The sequence below is a fragment of the Aptenodytes forsteri genome, unplaced genomic scaffold, assembly GCF_000699145.1.
Source record: "Aptenodytes forsteri isolate BGI_AS27 unplaced genomic scaffold, ASM69914v1 Scaffold267, whole genome shotgun sequence".
NCBI classification, from domain to species: Eukaryota; Metazoa; Chordata; class Aves; order Sphenisciformes; family Spheniscidae; genus Aptenodytes; species Aptenodytes forsteri.
Genome location: NW_008794173.1, coordinates 2,831,988 through 2,845,578, shown reverse-complemented (window position 1 = coordinate 2,845,578; position 13,591 = coordinate 2,831,988). Strand labels below are relative to the sequence as shown.

Below are 13,591 nucleotides of genomic sequence, written 5' to 3'. Positions count from 1 at the left end.
GAGCGGCTGGCAGGGCACTACTCCCGGCACACCAGCCTTGCTGTCAGTGAGGGAAGATGGGCACCGATGAATTCTGCACCCATCATACGGGACCGAGGCTGTATTTTTCCCCATGCCCCTGATACCTCCCCCAAGGTACCAAATCTGAGCGAATTGGGGCACCAGAGAGCCCAACCCTGCAGCTGCCTCCACACCATCACCCCCGGTGAAACCACCAGACCCATCTAGCCCAGCTTATCTTGCAAGATCTAACAGCAAGAGCAAACACCAGCAGCTTTCCAACTCCAAGCTCAAGTTTCTTGCCAATAAGAACTGTTAAAAAAACAACTTATTTTGCTGTTTCTTTCTATGGCAATTATTCACAGGGCTTTTCTTAAGCATCATACAACTTCCATGCCCCTGCGATTTACATTTCAAATTTAAGATGGTATTACAGCTTGGTACTCATTTTACATCTCCATCAGGTAGGGAGAGGAGTGAAGACTTCATTAGCACAGTTACCAGAAGCATTGGCCAAGAAGGTGTCCTGTTCTCCTAAGTTTTTCCAAACTTGCTCTCTCCGCTGGCTGCTGTTTTGCAGTGACAGCTCCCACAGAAGGAGCTCCCCAGACACGAGGCTTCCCCTGAGCACTCACTATGTTGCTGCCCTCAAGCTTTTTGGGACAATGGCTAATTTTGATCAACTGCTTCAGGATTTGATTTGATTCCAGCACAGTGGCTTATAACACCAGAAGGCTTTCCAGTTCTGGGAGGGTTAAAGATGATTTTATGCTCGGTGGAGAACATTCAGCTTGTAGGACAGACGTATTACAGTGATGGGGCCCCTCTCTGCAGCCGAGAAGTTCAAAAAGCTGTTTGAGCTCAGATGCCTCTGATGGTGATTTACATTGGCCCTGTAGGTTTTCCTTCACACAATTTCAACACAGCTAGCCTCAGTGTACAATAAAGGGTTTAACAACCTTAGCACAGCCTGTTAAGGGGTTTAACAACCAACCACACAAACACCCAAGGAAATAATTCCAGCTTGTTTCTTGGTCCAGCATTGGTGCTTTCTGGGTTTATTCTCTTCTACAGCAAGGGTGGTGGTTTTATTTTGTTTTTTCCACACCTAATCTTCATAAATCTATAGTTCAGACTCACACCTTGATCTGAAATAGGGTGAAGTCACATTGCTGGTGCTGGATTAAGAGGTTTGGTATTTAATAGATTCAAATCTGTGTCCTACTTCTAATGGACTCAATGAAGAAACTGATTCTCAGTCCCTTTACATCCATTCTCGGTCTTCATATAGCTCATTTTGCTCACACCTACTTTCAGCCTCACACATATTGCAAAGTAAAGTGCTACATCTCATTTTTCTATGGCAGAACTTTTCTTCCAGTGCAGTTTTGTGAAAGCTAGTAGACCTTCTAGAAGTTTAGCATCTTTCAGATCTTGGGAAACAGTCCATTCATATCAGGTCAGCTGCATTAATTCCTGCACAGGAGATCAAATTAAAACGAGCAGCGTTTTGTCAGAGTGGGAAACAGGAGGCCTGTCTTGAGTATGGCAAGAAACCACAGTACTCTGCTGCGAGCTGAGCTGCACAGCATGTCAGTCAAACTGGATCTCCCGCAACTGCTTTTAAAGCTGTTCCATTTTTCAGCTAGTGCCTCTAGAAAAATGATGCTTTAAAGTATGGAGAATAACAACACAGTTATGTATTTATTTGGAGGGACAAGCTTGCAGTCTAAATAAACCCTCATTGCCAAGATGACTTTTATTAATATGTTTAATGGAAACCTTCCTTTTTTGGCTTTTTTTTAGCTTAAAATTCTTTGTCCAATTCAGTATTTTGCTGCAATAGTGAAAAACGTTTACTGTATCACTGGACTCTGAAAGTCAGATGCACGTTAATAGAAAAGGCCATAGCAGAGGGGAGACATTACCCAATATGGAAGGAAAATGAAAACTACTCCTAACATATTACAATCTCAGTGCAAGTAATGGCTAGAAGAATCTTGCCTTAAAAACACTGACACCATTTTTTTCCCAGCTTTAAATCCTCTGCTGCAATTTACCCTTCACAAGGGCTGTACGCAATTTTCAGTCACCATATTTTATGATAAGCATTTGTTCAGCAACCACAATGGCCGCTCCAGACAGTGCTGGGAGAATATAAATCTAAAAGGGTGTTAGGGAATCAATCATTTCCCTGTGGAAATGTATATTTATGCCCAGAGACATGCATGGTGTGCTCAAAGTTCACCAGAGTGATTACAGCCCTGAGAGCACTATCACCATGTTCACAGCTTTGCATTAGACTGAGCCACCACCTACTGTCACTTGAGGTCTTTCCACTTGCGTTGGTCTGGAAGCCTAGGTGGAAATACTCACTAACTCGTGGTAAAACAGTTTCTGACCTTGAGTACCTTATTAACTCACAATCATCCAGGGACATATCATGCCCAATCTTTCAGAGCTGCCAAGAATCTAAAGTTGAAATCACCGGCTCCTAAGCTAATGGAAAGTTTACTTACCTTGGTGGTTCAGCACAGCTTTTGCTGTGGAGGGAGGGAGGGAGATGGTGAAGAGGAGATAACCCACCCCTCCTCATCCCTGTTAGATGGATACTTGTGCTCAGCAGGGCTGGCAGGAGCACGCAAAGGGTCCCCACCAGGGTCTTTCACAGGGCTGTACTAAAACACGCCACGATGCAACTGAGCATCGCAGCACTACTCCGGTAGTTTGAAAGAGCACTGCAGCAGACTTGGAGAAGCCCACAGGAGCCGTACTGTGAACAAGGAACAGCTAACCCTGGCTGGTGCAGTCATTTTCCCCTTCTAGCTGAGACTGAATCTTTCCCCCCCCCCCTCTAGTTGAGACTGAATCTATCCCCTGAAAGCTCCCCAAACTCAGAGCAGAGCCGGGACACCCCTGCCAGCCCATCCCGCTGCTGTGGAGCGCAGCACTTACGTAGTGCCCTCCCGCGGGCACGCTCTCCAGGGCCCCGTTGGTGGACTCGGGGGGTTTGCCGGCAGCGATGCTCTTGTCCTGCGGCTTCCCCTCCTCCTTCCCGCTGCCGCCCTGGCCTGGCAGCGCCACCTCCCCAACGCCCAGCGCTTCGGCTTTGTACTTCTTCACAAAGTCTTCCATCAGCTTCAGCTCGCCCTCCGCGAGGCCGCAGCACTGGGATGGGTCCTGGTCATACAGTGGGAGTTGTCTCATCAGCTGCCGCCGGCGATAGTATGCCCCATCCGTCCCCGCCACCGGCTGCATCTCCTTTGGGATCAGCTCCATGTACTGCATGGCCTGGGATGGAGAGAGCACTGACAGTTACTCTGAGCTGCCTTCGGCAGGGAAGCACAAACTTTCTTTGTGCAGGTGCTTTGCAAACAAATATTCTGCTTGTGTTATGGAGTAGTGGCAGAAAACGCACCTTCTCCTCCTTTCCCCTTTGAGTCGTTCTAACCTATGCTTCAGAAATAAAAGGCTGAACTTACTCAGATGCAAGTAGCAGCCAGGCTATTGTTAATCACTTCATCCTCAGAAGACAGGTTGGGTAGGTTTTTTTTGAGGATTTTTGGTTTTCCTTTTAAAAAAATAGATACCAGACTCCCCAGGAAGCAAAGCAGCAAAGACTTGCTTCACTAGTTTGCACCCAAATCCCAACACACCCTCCCTCGCCAGCACTAGCATGCCACTATGCCAGGTAATTTCACAACAAGGCTGCTGAAAAGACCAGAAACCCATAAGCATCAAAACCTGAGACCAGCCAGCGTCCCACTGCCTCGTGCCAGGACAGGGAGAGCTCCGGGGAGCAGGTCAGAGGCTGCACCAAGAGCACCCCATAGCCCTCACGGGCTGCATGCAGCATAACTTACAGAAAAAGAACCCCTTTTATAAATTAAAAAGTAATCTTAATACAAGAAAAAGTAGTCAGATAGCAGTTGAGTCTGTATGTAACACTGACAGCCACCCAATTCTACCCAACTGTTGATTTTGCAGTAAAGGGAAGGTGTTTGGTCACTGATGCCCTGCAACATGGAAAGTAAATGCCAAGAAACTATCCAAAGTCTCCTACTCAACTGGCCACTATCTTAAAAGCAGATTAAATCATGATCTTGCAAGAGGTCTGTCCCACACTGAATTAGCATTTGCAGGACAGTGGGGTCTGTACAGTTAACTTCTTCTGGCCTGGTGCTAAGGGGAAGGGAGTTTCCCACTCAAGGCATTTTTCCTATTGTAGTGTGAAGAGCTAAGGGGCAGCCAGTTGGCTCTCTGCCATTCTGTTTTAAAGACCAGCATCCAGCTGTATTAGATTTGTTTCTTACTTGGTCAGCATTTGAAAACTGAATTTTAAAAAAATTAGAAGTGATTAACTGTTTACTGTACATAGTCTGGTTCAGTATGGCCTTTGAAATACAGAAAGGTTTGCACAACACTGAACAACTCATCACATCTGTAAAAACTTCAAAGTCAGCTTGCACCTCAGCTACTTTCAGCCAGATAGCAGCATTGCAGGGCAAGATTCCTGCCTGAAGATTTGCAACAGCAATAGCTAAGTGATTTAATGGAGGCAGGGCTTCTTCCCCATTTCTTGGAGTGCATATTAACATCGCTGCACATTATGATATTAGACATCACCACTCAGTATATTGTGCCTCTGTGCAATGGCAAGACTGATATCCAGAAGTTTACTGGGGGAGGGCTGTCAGCCCGTGGGAGAAGGTGCTGCTCAGGAATAGCTGGTTAGAGAGCTGCGGGATGCTGCATAAGTGATCTGGTGCACAGATGGCTTTCGCAGAAGTAAGAAATCCTAATAGGAACTACAGAAGCAAAAGACAAGAACTCCCTGACAGCTCCTCCCAGGCCTCACACAGGCACTGCCCCACAAAATAAGGATACTGTCAGTGGTATCTGACAACTGCAAAGAGCAGCAACCAAAGCCTCGATGCTGTACGACCATGAACATTAAGACAGCGTATGCTATGCAGTCTGCGCTGGCTTGGTTCAGCCACTGCAAAAGCACTAGCAGAGTAGTAACGTGGTGGGATCTTAATGGAAGAAATTCTTAATCCACTACAAGCATGCCAAGACTAATGAACACTTATACCAGAGCTACAAGAATAGCACCGTGCCAGCACATGTATCTGAAGCATCTTGTTCCACTCCAGTGCCAGACTCTCCATTGCCAATACAAAATGTCTGTGCTGAAAGTGAGAGAAAAGCAAAGACTCAAGCCTTTAGGAGTACAGTTGGACTGCTCAGTGGCAGGTTTCAATATCTGCCCAGACACGTGGTGGGATTTCACTCCCTGATCAAGGGAATGCTTAAAGTTATAATTGCAGATGTCATAAAATGCGTCCAGAGAATAGATCAGGGAAAAAAGTTTTTGGCGTCAGGCTGAATTAACATGAAGGATAAAGAGTTGTTTCTTCTGCTGCTACCATTAATTATTACAGTCAAATGCTTTACTATGTTGCCTTAGCGCAGATAATTTTGAGGAAAAGCATTTTAAGTTTTCACTGTTAACTACTGGATTTTGGAGATATTTTGTAATCTGTCCTTTTCACTTTCCCCAAGGACCCTGAATATCTACTTCATAACTTCTCCAGGCACAGCTTAATGAAAACACGCTCTGAACTTTCTCCTACTATTGGACCATCCACTTCAGGACAACAATATTAAAAACAATCCCAAGTTTCCAGCCTGCCTTCAGAAGGAAATCACTGGAGTGAGTCAGTTATGCACTAAAAGCTTTTTGGCCCAAATCCCTTTTAAACTATCCCGAGAAAGGCTGACATCTAGCATTTCTCCTAAAAGTTTGTCAAGTTGATCTTCGAGCCAAAATTTATCAAGGTTGTCTTCAAAGCTCCTGCACATTGTTTACTTGAACCAAGGTATCTGCCAGCCTGTTCAGGCACTATGAAGAGTTCAAAAGCTTTCATGAAGCACATGCTGCTGAGCTGCCCCCTCACCAGCGCTGCAGGGATGGAGTTTGCTGCTGCGGGTGGGGGAGCTGCTGGGCTCCCCAGTGCCCCCACTGCACGGGGCTGCATTCAGGATCACCCCAAACACACACTCGCAAGGGGGCATGGTTGGGGTTCAGCCCCATAGAAGAAGAAAGCAGCCCAGGAGCTGCAGAGTTTGGGCATCCTTCACAGCAAGGAGCTGACCCTGCCCCAAGGTGCCGGCAGCACCGCGCTGCAGCCAGCTTGTGGAGCAGTGAAACCCAGGTTTCTGATAAATCCCGGGCTGGGCAGCATGCTTAATGAATCAGGCTGGGCGGGAAGAGCGCCAGCATTGTTCTCCCCGTCCCTCACAAGCTCCCAGATTCCCCCTGGGACCTGCGGAAGGCAAACAGTGGTTAAACAAACATTCCTGCTGGGCCAGCTCCTACCAAAGAAAAGAAGGAAGAGGCAGCTGTGAGCAGCAGCTCTGTTTAAACAGCCAGGCAGTCGGATACATGGGGGTCTCGGTCCCTCATTAAAGCCCAGTGGTCTGCTCCAATTAGCACCACAGGCCCCAGTTGCGTTCCCAGTACAGGCTGCATGCCACCCCCAGTCAGCCTTTCCAAGGGGGTGATGGCAACTGAGTTTTAAGAAGAAATAATCAGTCTGCCTCTCAGTGTGCAGCTGCAATTTCACATTTGTTTCCCCAATTCTTTTAAAAAATCTGGTTGCAATTTTCAGCAGCTTTAAACTATTTGTTTAATTTGAAGAGCAAAAGCTGTCCACTAATGACAGTGTAACATGTAATGTTTTTAGTACACCACCACAGTTAAAAGCCAGTTAAATGCTTTCCCTCAAGAAGTGCTCTGCTGGCTAACACTTCCACACACCGAAAACCACTTCCATTCGTTCCCACATGGCAGTATTGCTCGCCCGGACAGAAACCAGGCGCAGGAGGGAAGGAGGGGCTGGGGGATTGTTTTCAGATCCAGCCCTCAGCATGGGACCACACTCATCTCCTCTTTTTACCTCAAGTTCTCTTTACAAAACCTAAACAAATATTTTTATTTGGATCAGACTGTTTAGCTGTAAGCAAAAAAAAATCCCAGCTCCAGTGCTGAATCTGGGATGGGTTCCTCTGGCAGCAGTGATGGGCAGAGTTCATGCCCACGCTGGCAGGAGCTGCGGACAGGGTGCTCCCAGCCGCAGAGCTCACCTTAGCTCTCCTCCAGGCTAGCACACCTTGGCACAATGAGCTTTCCCACTCCTGTTCCCTGAGGGAGCAAGCTCAAGTCTGCTGGGGACAGGGACGGGCTGCTGCTGCGTTTCGGCAGAGGTGGTGGGAGGGTGCCTGGGCACAGGGGCTCTGAGCCCACTGCTCTGCTCCGTTGCCCTGGGCTGCTGCTGGAGGATGTTTTCTACTGAAGCAATGCCCCTCTGCAAGTGGGAGATAGGAGCCCCGAGGCACAGCAGCCTGACTGCCCACCCAGCATCGACTGCCCACCACAAGGAGAATTTAAACCCCCTTTCCCCCCTCCTCCACTTATTCAGCAAATCTGAGCCGAAGTTAAAGACAACAGCATTACAAAGACGTTAAGCCACGAAGTAAGCACTGTCAACACACTTGGCATTCCTGCGGATGCTTGTCTGGGACCAAGGTGATGCAGCATTCGACAGGAAGCAAGGCTGCGTTCCGGGGAGGTTTAGGGCCATTCTGTGATTTAGAGGCACAAGTGAGCACTAGTTGCACTCCTGGTTAATAAACCTGAGATGCCAGGCTTATTTTAAGTCCAAGATTTTAATGACTACCTCAGCAAGCAAAGAAAATAATTACTGTATTAAAGACAACAGTTATTCTGCCATTATCATTAATGGCCATTTCCATAACAGAGTAATTTACAAACACAGCACTGGATTTAGATGCAGCATTACTTCTTTCTACATTGATTTAATTTCTATGCTTTTGAGACAGACTGAAGCATAGTTTCCTGAAGTGTTTGCTGAAAAGACCTCCAGGTTAGTGGCAGTGTCCCAGCTAGCTACCTCCACCTGTGCTGGCTGGTTTTGGGACAGGCTCACACCCAGATTTGTAAGAGATCAGACTCAACAAGCAAGGCAGGACCCCCCCTCTCCAACAGGGATGTCAGAGTCCAGGGCGACTCCTCCTGCCCAAATAAACCACCCAAATAGCTTGTCTCCACTGTTTCTCCCAGAAGCCCAGTCCAGACCCATGTTGTTTTAGAAGCATGGAGACAGGTCTCTGGAGTTAACTCTTGTCCTTGTGCATGTCCCACAGCTTGCACAGCTTTCTGCCTCCTTGGTGCCCTCCCGGGGGTGTTTAGGGAAAGGATCAAATCCCAGCCCAGACACCCCAAGGCGGCCTGGAATAATTGCTCCCGCATCCAGCCTGGGGTTTTGGAGCATGCAAACGCCTGCGTGGGCTACACAGGCGTTGTACAACTGGCAGGACAGCAGAGATGGGATCTCTCCTCAGCAATGTTTTTATTGGACATGAGCTTTACCAAAGTAGTGAGCTTTCTAGTTGTAAAACCCATTAAGACTTCTTCTGGAAATGTAAACAAACCTATAAAAACCCAGAGGCAATCCATTCCCCTCTCCTACCTACTCTGGTTATTTACATAGTTTTCCAAAATACAAAGTAGTTATGTACATTTTTGCTCTGCGAGGCAAACCATATGTTTTACTATTTTCCCTCGATACCTTTATTCCAAGATGAGTTATGTTCTTCATTAAGTGACACAACTACCAGCCAAATGCGCTGCGGATTGTCTTACCAGCTTCTGGGCGAGCCCTGGGGGAGCCCACTCATACGTGATGGTGTCGAAGGTGGGGTCTTTCCGAGAGACGATGGGGTTGGTGATGATCATGCGGTTCCTTTTGTAAATACGAATGCCGTCACCTCCTTTCACCCGGGCAGTGAGCGTGGCATACTTCGAGTCCGACAGCAGGCGCCCAATTTTCCGATCGTCCTCCACATCCGAGCTCAGGCTGTGGTCCTCCTGGCTGCATTTGCATGACTTGCAGATTTTCCTGTGGGTGACAGCGAGATAATCCTTTCGATGCGAGCTGGGCCACGGGAGGCATGCAATCATGCGATGGGCTCAGCCACTGAGCATCAGCCTCTTCCAAAGGTTAAATGCAGACTGGGGTTATGGCATAAAACAAAAGGCTCCTGCGGCCCGAGCTGTGCGTGGGAATTCAGCACAATGCATCCCAGAGGGGTCAGCAGCAACACAGAGCAGAAAGCTACAAACCCCTAAGTGCTGTCCCCAAGCGAAAGCAGCCGCAGGAGCACTGCTAGACTGCTGCCTCCCACCCGCCGCGGGGAGCTGCCGCTTTCCTTGAACTTTGAAAACCCCTTCAAGCATCACTAAGTCTCCCACCCTCACCAGTCTCCAACAGCTCAGCACTAGACTCACCTCTCACGAAGCTTTACATGCCATTAAAAGTGACTGCTAAAAGAGGAATTGGTACTTAAGTATCTATCATTTTAATTATAATAGCTATAAGTCATAAAGATAAGTCTAAGGCTTATAGACTGGCCAGCTTTTCCATCAAATGCTAATAGCAAAAGGACAAAGTAACTCTGACGCAACCCCAAGTATTTCAGCAGGATCCTGGAACAATTATGATTCAAACCAGCCTTTAATTTAGTAAAAAAAAAAGTATGATTCAGCCAAATGAGTGTTTTAAGTTTGGATTTCCACACAGCTGAGGTATTGAAATTGAGAACTGAAGGCTGCAGGACACAATTACATGCCACTATTGCAAAGCCTACTGAAGCACTTCAGCAGCACAGACAGCACAGCTGCAGACTGCAGGCTGCTGTGCACCACTGCAGCAGGACACAGCTGCACAGCCCACAGCAAACAGGAGTTCTCCAGGCTGACAGAAGAGAGTCTAGTGTTTTGCAAGACAGCCTCAGAGGGCATTAATTCTTTTTTAATTAATGACATCCAGATAGCTCCCTTCCATTTCAAAGCCCCCCTCTGTTTCTCCCATTTCAGTGTGCAAGCAGATAGGGCAGGGCAGCAGCTCATGGTCCCTGCCCAGAGCCGAACACACAGTACTGGTCAGCTCCCACCAGCTACTGATATTGGTGGCTATTTACCTAAATTAGTGTTTTTAAGAGGAAAAGCTGAGAGTGAAGTATCAAACACCAAGATGTTTCTGGCACTAAGCATAGCATTTCAGCCATCAGGGTGCTTGGGGCAGTCAGCAGGAACAGCCACCACAGCACTGCTGAGCGGGATGCAGCACCAAGCCCTTGCCAATGCGGCTTTGTTTAACCCCACCAGCTCTGTACCCACGCTTGCCCTCAAGGAGGGAGACAGCCAGGCACTCGGCACAACTCCAACAGTGCAGGATTATCCTTTTGGTCAGCATTTCCCTGCCTCCAAAGCAAGCAAGGACATGTTTGTTTTCACTAACTCATTTCCAAACAACCTGACAGGCTAGGAAGCCAGCACGCAGAGGATCCATGCAGGCAAAGGATACATGCTCCAGCACACATGCTGCGCAGGGCATTGGGTGCCTCGTGCCGAGCACAGTGTGCAGCAGCTTTGGCACTGTGCCCCCATCCCAACGTACCACTGAACAGCACCAGCCACAGAGGGCTGTGCTGGGGACGGTCCCATGGCAGGTGACCCTTCTGCAGGCTGGGCCATCTCTCACCCCAGCTTTCTCCTCTTCCCAAGCCACAGCTCGCTGCCAAGACCTGCACCCAACCTAGCAAAGATAGTCTCAACTCCCAGGGAGCAGGCAATGTTAGCAAAAGCAGAAAAAACCCACTGCATGAGAGCCTCAGCTTGGTTTAAGCAGTTATGGATGAGATTTTAATTCAAAAAAGTAAAAGAGAAGAACCAGTGAGGGAAGGGAGATGGAGAGCAGGCAGAGCAGGCAGCAGAGCATCTTCTCAACTCAGCAGTTATCCTATCCAGACAGTGCGTCCTCTCTGCACCTCCCAACACCACTCAAGTGCTCTGCAGTTCTTTGCGCTCAAAGTCACCAGAGTCCAAATATCGACAGGACCAAAGGGACAGCGTTGGGGCAGGGCCCATCAAGGCCAAGACATTACCTCCAAGAATGTGGCTCAAAGCCTGTGCACATCCCTCTGCAGCGTAAACAAGGCACACCTCTTCCTGACTGTGGCTGGCTCACCGACATCTGGAAAAGAACAGGACACCAGAGTTGGAAAGGCTTTATCCTCAAAGATCTTCTGAGACTAGAGTACCAATATTGAGTTTTGTCCTTCAGACATTGATTTCTTCAGCCATGCCTTATATTCTGTGAAGCCTCAAGCCTCCCAAATGCCATTTGACCACTGTCCATGCAGACCTGCTACAAGTTTATGCAGGGATGCTCGGGATGAAGGTTTTCACCTTAAAGTGAGCAAAGATGGCATGTCTGCGATGGTGTGGGGGAGATGGCACATCAAACACAGTGAACATGCACACACACTGGGCAGCCACCTTAATCTCATGCACAGAGGCCTTAGGTCTCATTAAAAGGTTATTTTGATTTAGCTTATATATTACATATGAATCTGTGCAAGTCAAATTTCATGCAGCGAGACATGGAGGTGCATTGCCATGACCTGATGCTAAACTTGCTTTACTGCAGCTTGGACCTCCTTGATCTTTCTACAGGGGCTCAAGTGTATTTTGGGAGTGTGGCGTGTTTCCACGCCCCTGGTGCTGGGTTTTATGGGTAGTTTCCACAGTGAACAGGAAACACGGCAGGGAAAGGCTCCAGGCAGGAAAGGCGGGGGGGGGGTGAAAGGGCTGTGGTTGTGCTGCGCTTTCTGCTGCTCACTGAAAACAGAAGAAAGTCACTTATATACATGGGTGCTCACTGCTGCATAGAGACAGTCCTAATAACCTCCCGACAGGAGAGAGACAAGTGCAAAAAACCACAACAGGAGCCAATAACATTAAAAATAAACCTTATTCTAGTGTCTACACCATGGATTTATCAAACATCGCTTTTTGAATGTGAAGAATGCAGGCAGGTACGATGGGAGACAAGAAGTACTGCAGGAAGCATCAGGGAGAAGTGACACCACAGGACGCTGAATTTATCTCAGCCTGATTGTTTTTTACAGAAACTCAGACTCCTGTCTGACAGACATTTGCTCCCTGCAAAAAATGGACTTCAGGAAAACAAGGACAGTCCCACCCCCAGGACACACACACCTGGCAGAAGCAATGGCAGCATCACAGGAGCTTCACCCCATCTCAGCAGAGCTGACCCTGTGCAGTCAGAGATTAAACTACAGGGTGGTCATCCACCTCCAAAAAAATACTTTCAGTCCTCAAGAAGCATTATAAAGTGTCAGTCTCTTGCAATTTTCTGACCACTTTGGACCTCACAGCCTGCATTCTCTGTTAAGGCTTGACACATACAGGTCTCATACCACCATGCCCTTTTTGGTGCTTGCTCCCATTCATCAGGTTTCTGTAGAAGATCTTTAATCCCTCTTGAAATACAAACTAGTTCTAGGCACTGACCCTTCATTTGTGCACAAACAGTTTCGGAGCCCATCAGAAGAACAGTTAAGGCTGCAGAGGTTTCTAATGCTGGAGAAGGGTGTTGCCTGCCTATGCAATCTTAATCTAGTCCATGTGTTTTTCTGTGTTATGAGAGTCTTTCATTACAAGATCATACACTATTTAAATCAATATTGTTACGCCGCCTCCTGCCCCAGCTCCTCATTTTCCTCGCCCAGCCCCAGCTCCTCTCCCCACTCAGCAGCCCGCAGCCCTCCTCATCCCCTGCACGCTGCTCCCCCTGCCCGCCCATCCTGCTGCCCCCCAGCAGCAAGGGCACAGCGCTCCCCCGCTTTACACGGGGATGGGCAGAGGCCATCCTTGCCAACACCCATTTTCAAATGGAGGCATCAATAGCAGTAAAAGAACAGAGGTTTTTAAAGTGAAGGTTTGGGAGAACGTGCTCAGTTCCTTCACTCTGCAGTGCTGTGGGTAGTTAAAAAAATAGATTCCTCTTTGAGGAGGCTCTGCAGGGACCCTGCATGGGCAGCCAGGCACTGCAGGCTTCGCTGGTGACCAGCCCTAAGCTCTGCCCAGCAGTGCTGGGCTCCGCAGCTCTGCTGGGAGGCAAAGCTGGTGACTGCGCTGGCAGCCGCTCCTTCCTCCTGCTCCCTCCCGGATCCACCCGTCCCGCTTCCAGGCTCCCCAAAGCTCCCGCACAGACCTGGGGCACCCCAAGGTCCCCTCCAACATTCAAACTCATATTCTGCAGCTTTCGAGAGGAAAAGGTTATTTGATGGCACTCAGTTAGGAAAGACATTTAATTTACTTGGAAAACCTGGTGTTGCTAATAAGGACGAAGCTTTTACAAGCAGATGGTTCTAGAAACAGCCAGACACTGGTTTGCCAATTTTAAAGGTAGACTACAAGCCTTTACATGCTTTTTTTTTTTACAGAACTATTAAGTCCCCATACAAGGTAGCTCATCCTTGAGAAACATGCAGCCCAAAGGGTACAGAGCAGCCCATTTCAGCTCACTTTGCCCAAGGGACTGCTATTTCATTTGTGACTCGGCTTTCACCTGTAGTTTTTACCTCATTTTTCACCTGCAGTCTTTCCAGATATTTTGAAGCCAGTGAAAAGACCTCT

The 13,591-nt window shown here is 48.1% G+C and overlaps 1 protein-coding gene across 1 annotated transcript in view; it reads right to left on the bottom strand.

Annotated features, from left to right (window-relative positions):
* LMCD1 (LIM and cysteine rich domains 1) overlaps positions 1-11,593 on the bottom strand; it is a 19,454-nt gene extending 7,861 nt beyond the window's left edge. Inside the window, exons 1-4 of the mRNA XM_009283658.1 lie at positions 11,551-11,593; positions 11,032-11,120; positions 8,729-8,984; positions 2,956-3,291 (exon numbers count right to left, since the gene is read on the bottom strand). Coding sequence (XP_009281933.1) covers positions 2,956-3,291; positions 8,729-8,984; positions 11,032-11,120 — 681 coding nt within the window. The 5' untranslated portion in view covers positions 11,551-11,593. The remainder of the gene's footprint in view (positions 1-2,955; positions 3,292-8,728; positions 8,985-11,031; positions 11,121-11,550) is intronic.
* Between the last annotated feature and the right edge of the window lie 1,998 nt (positions 11,594-13,591).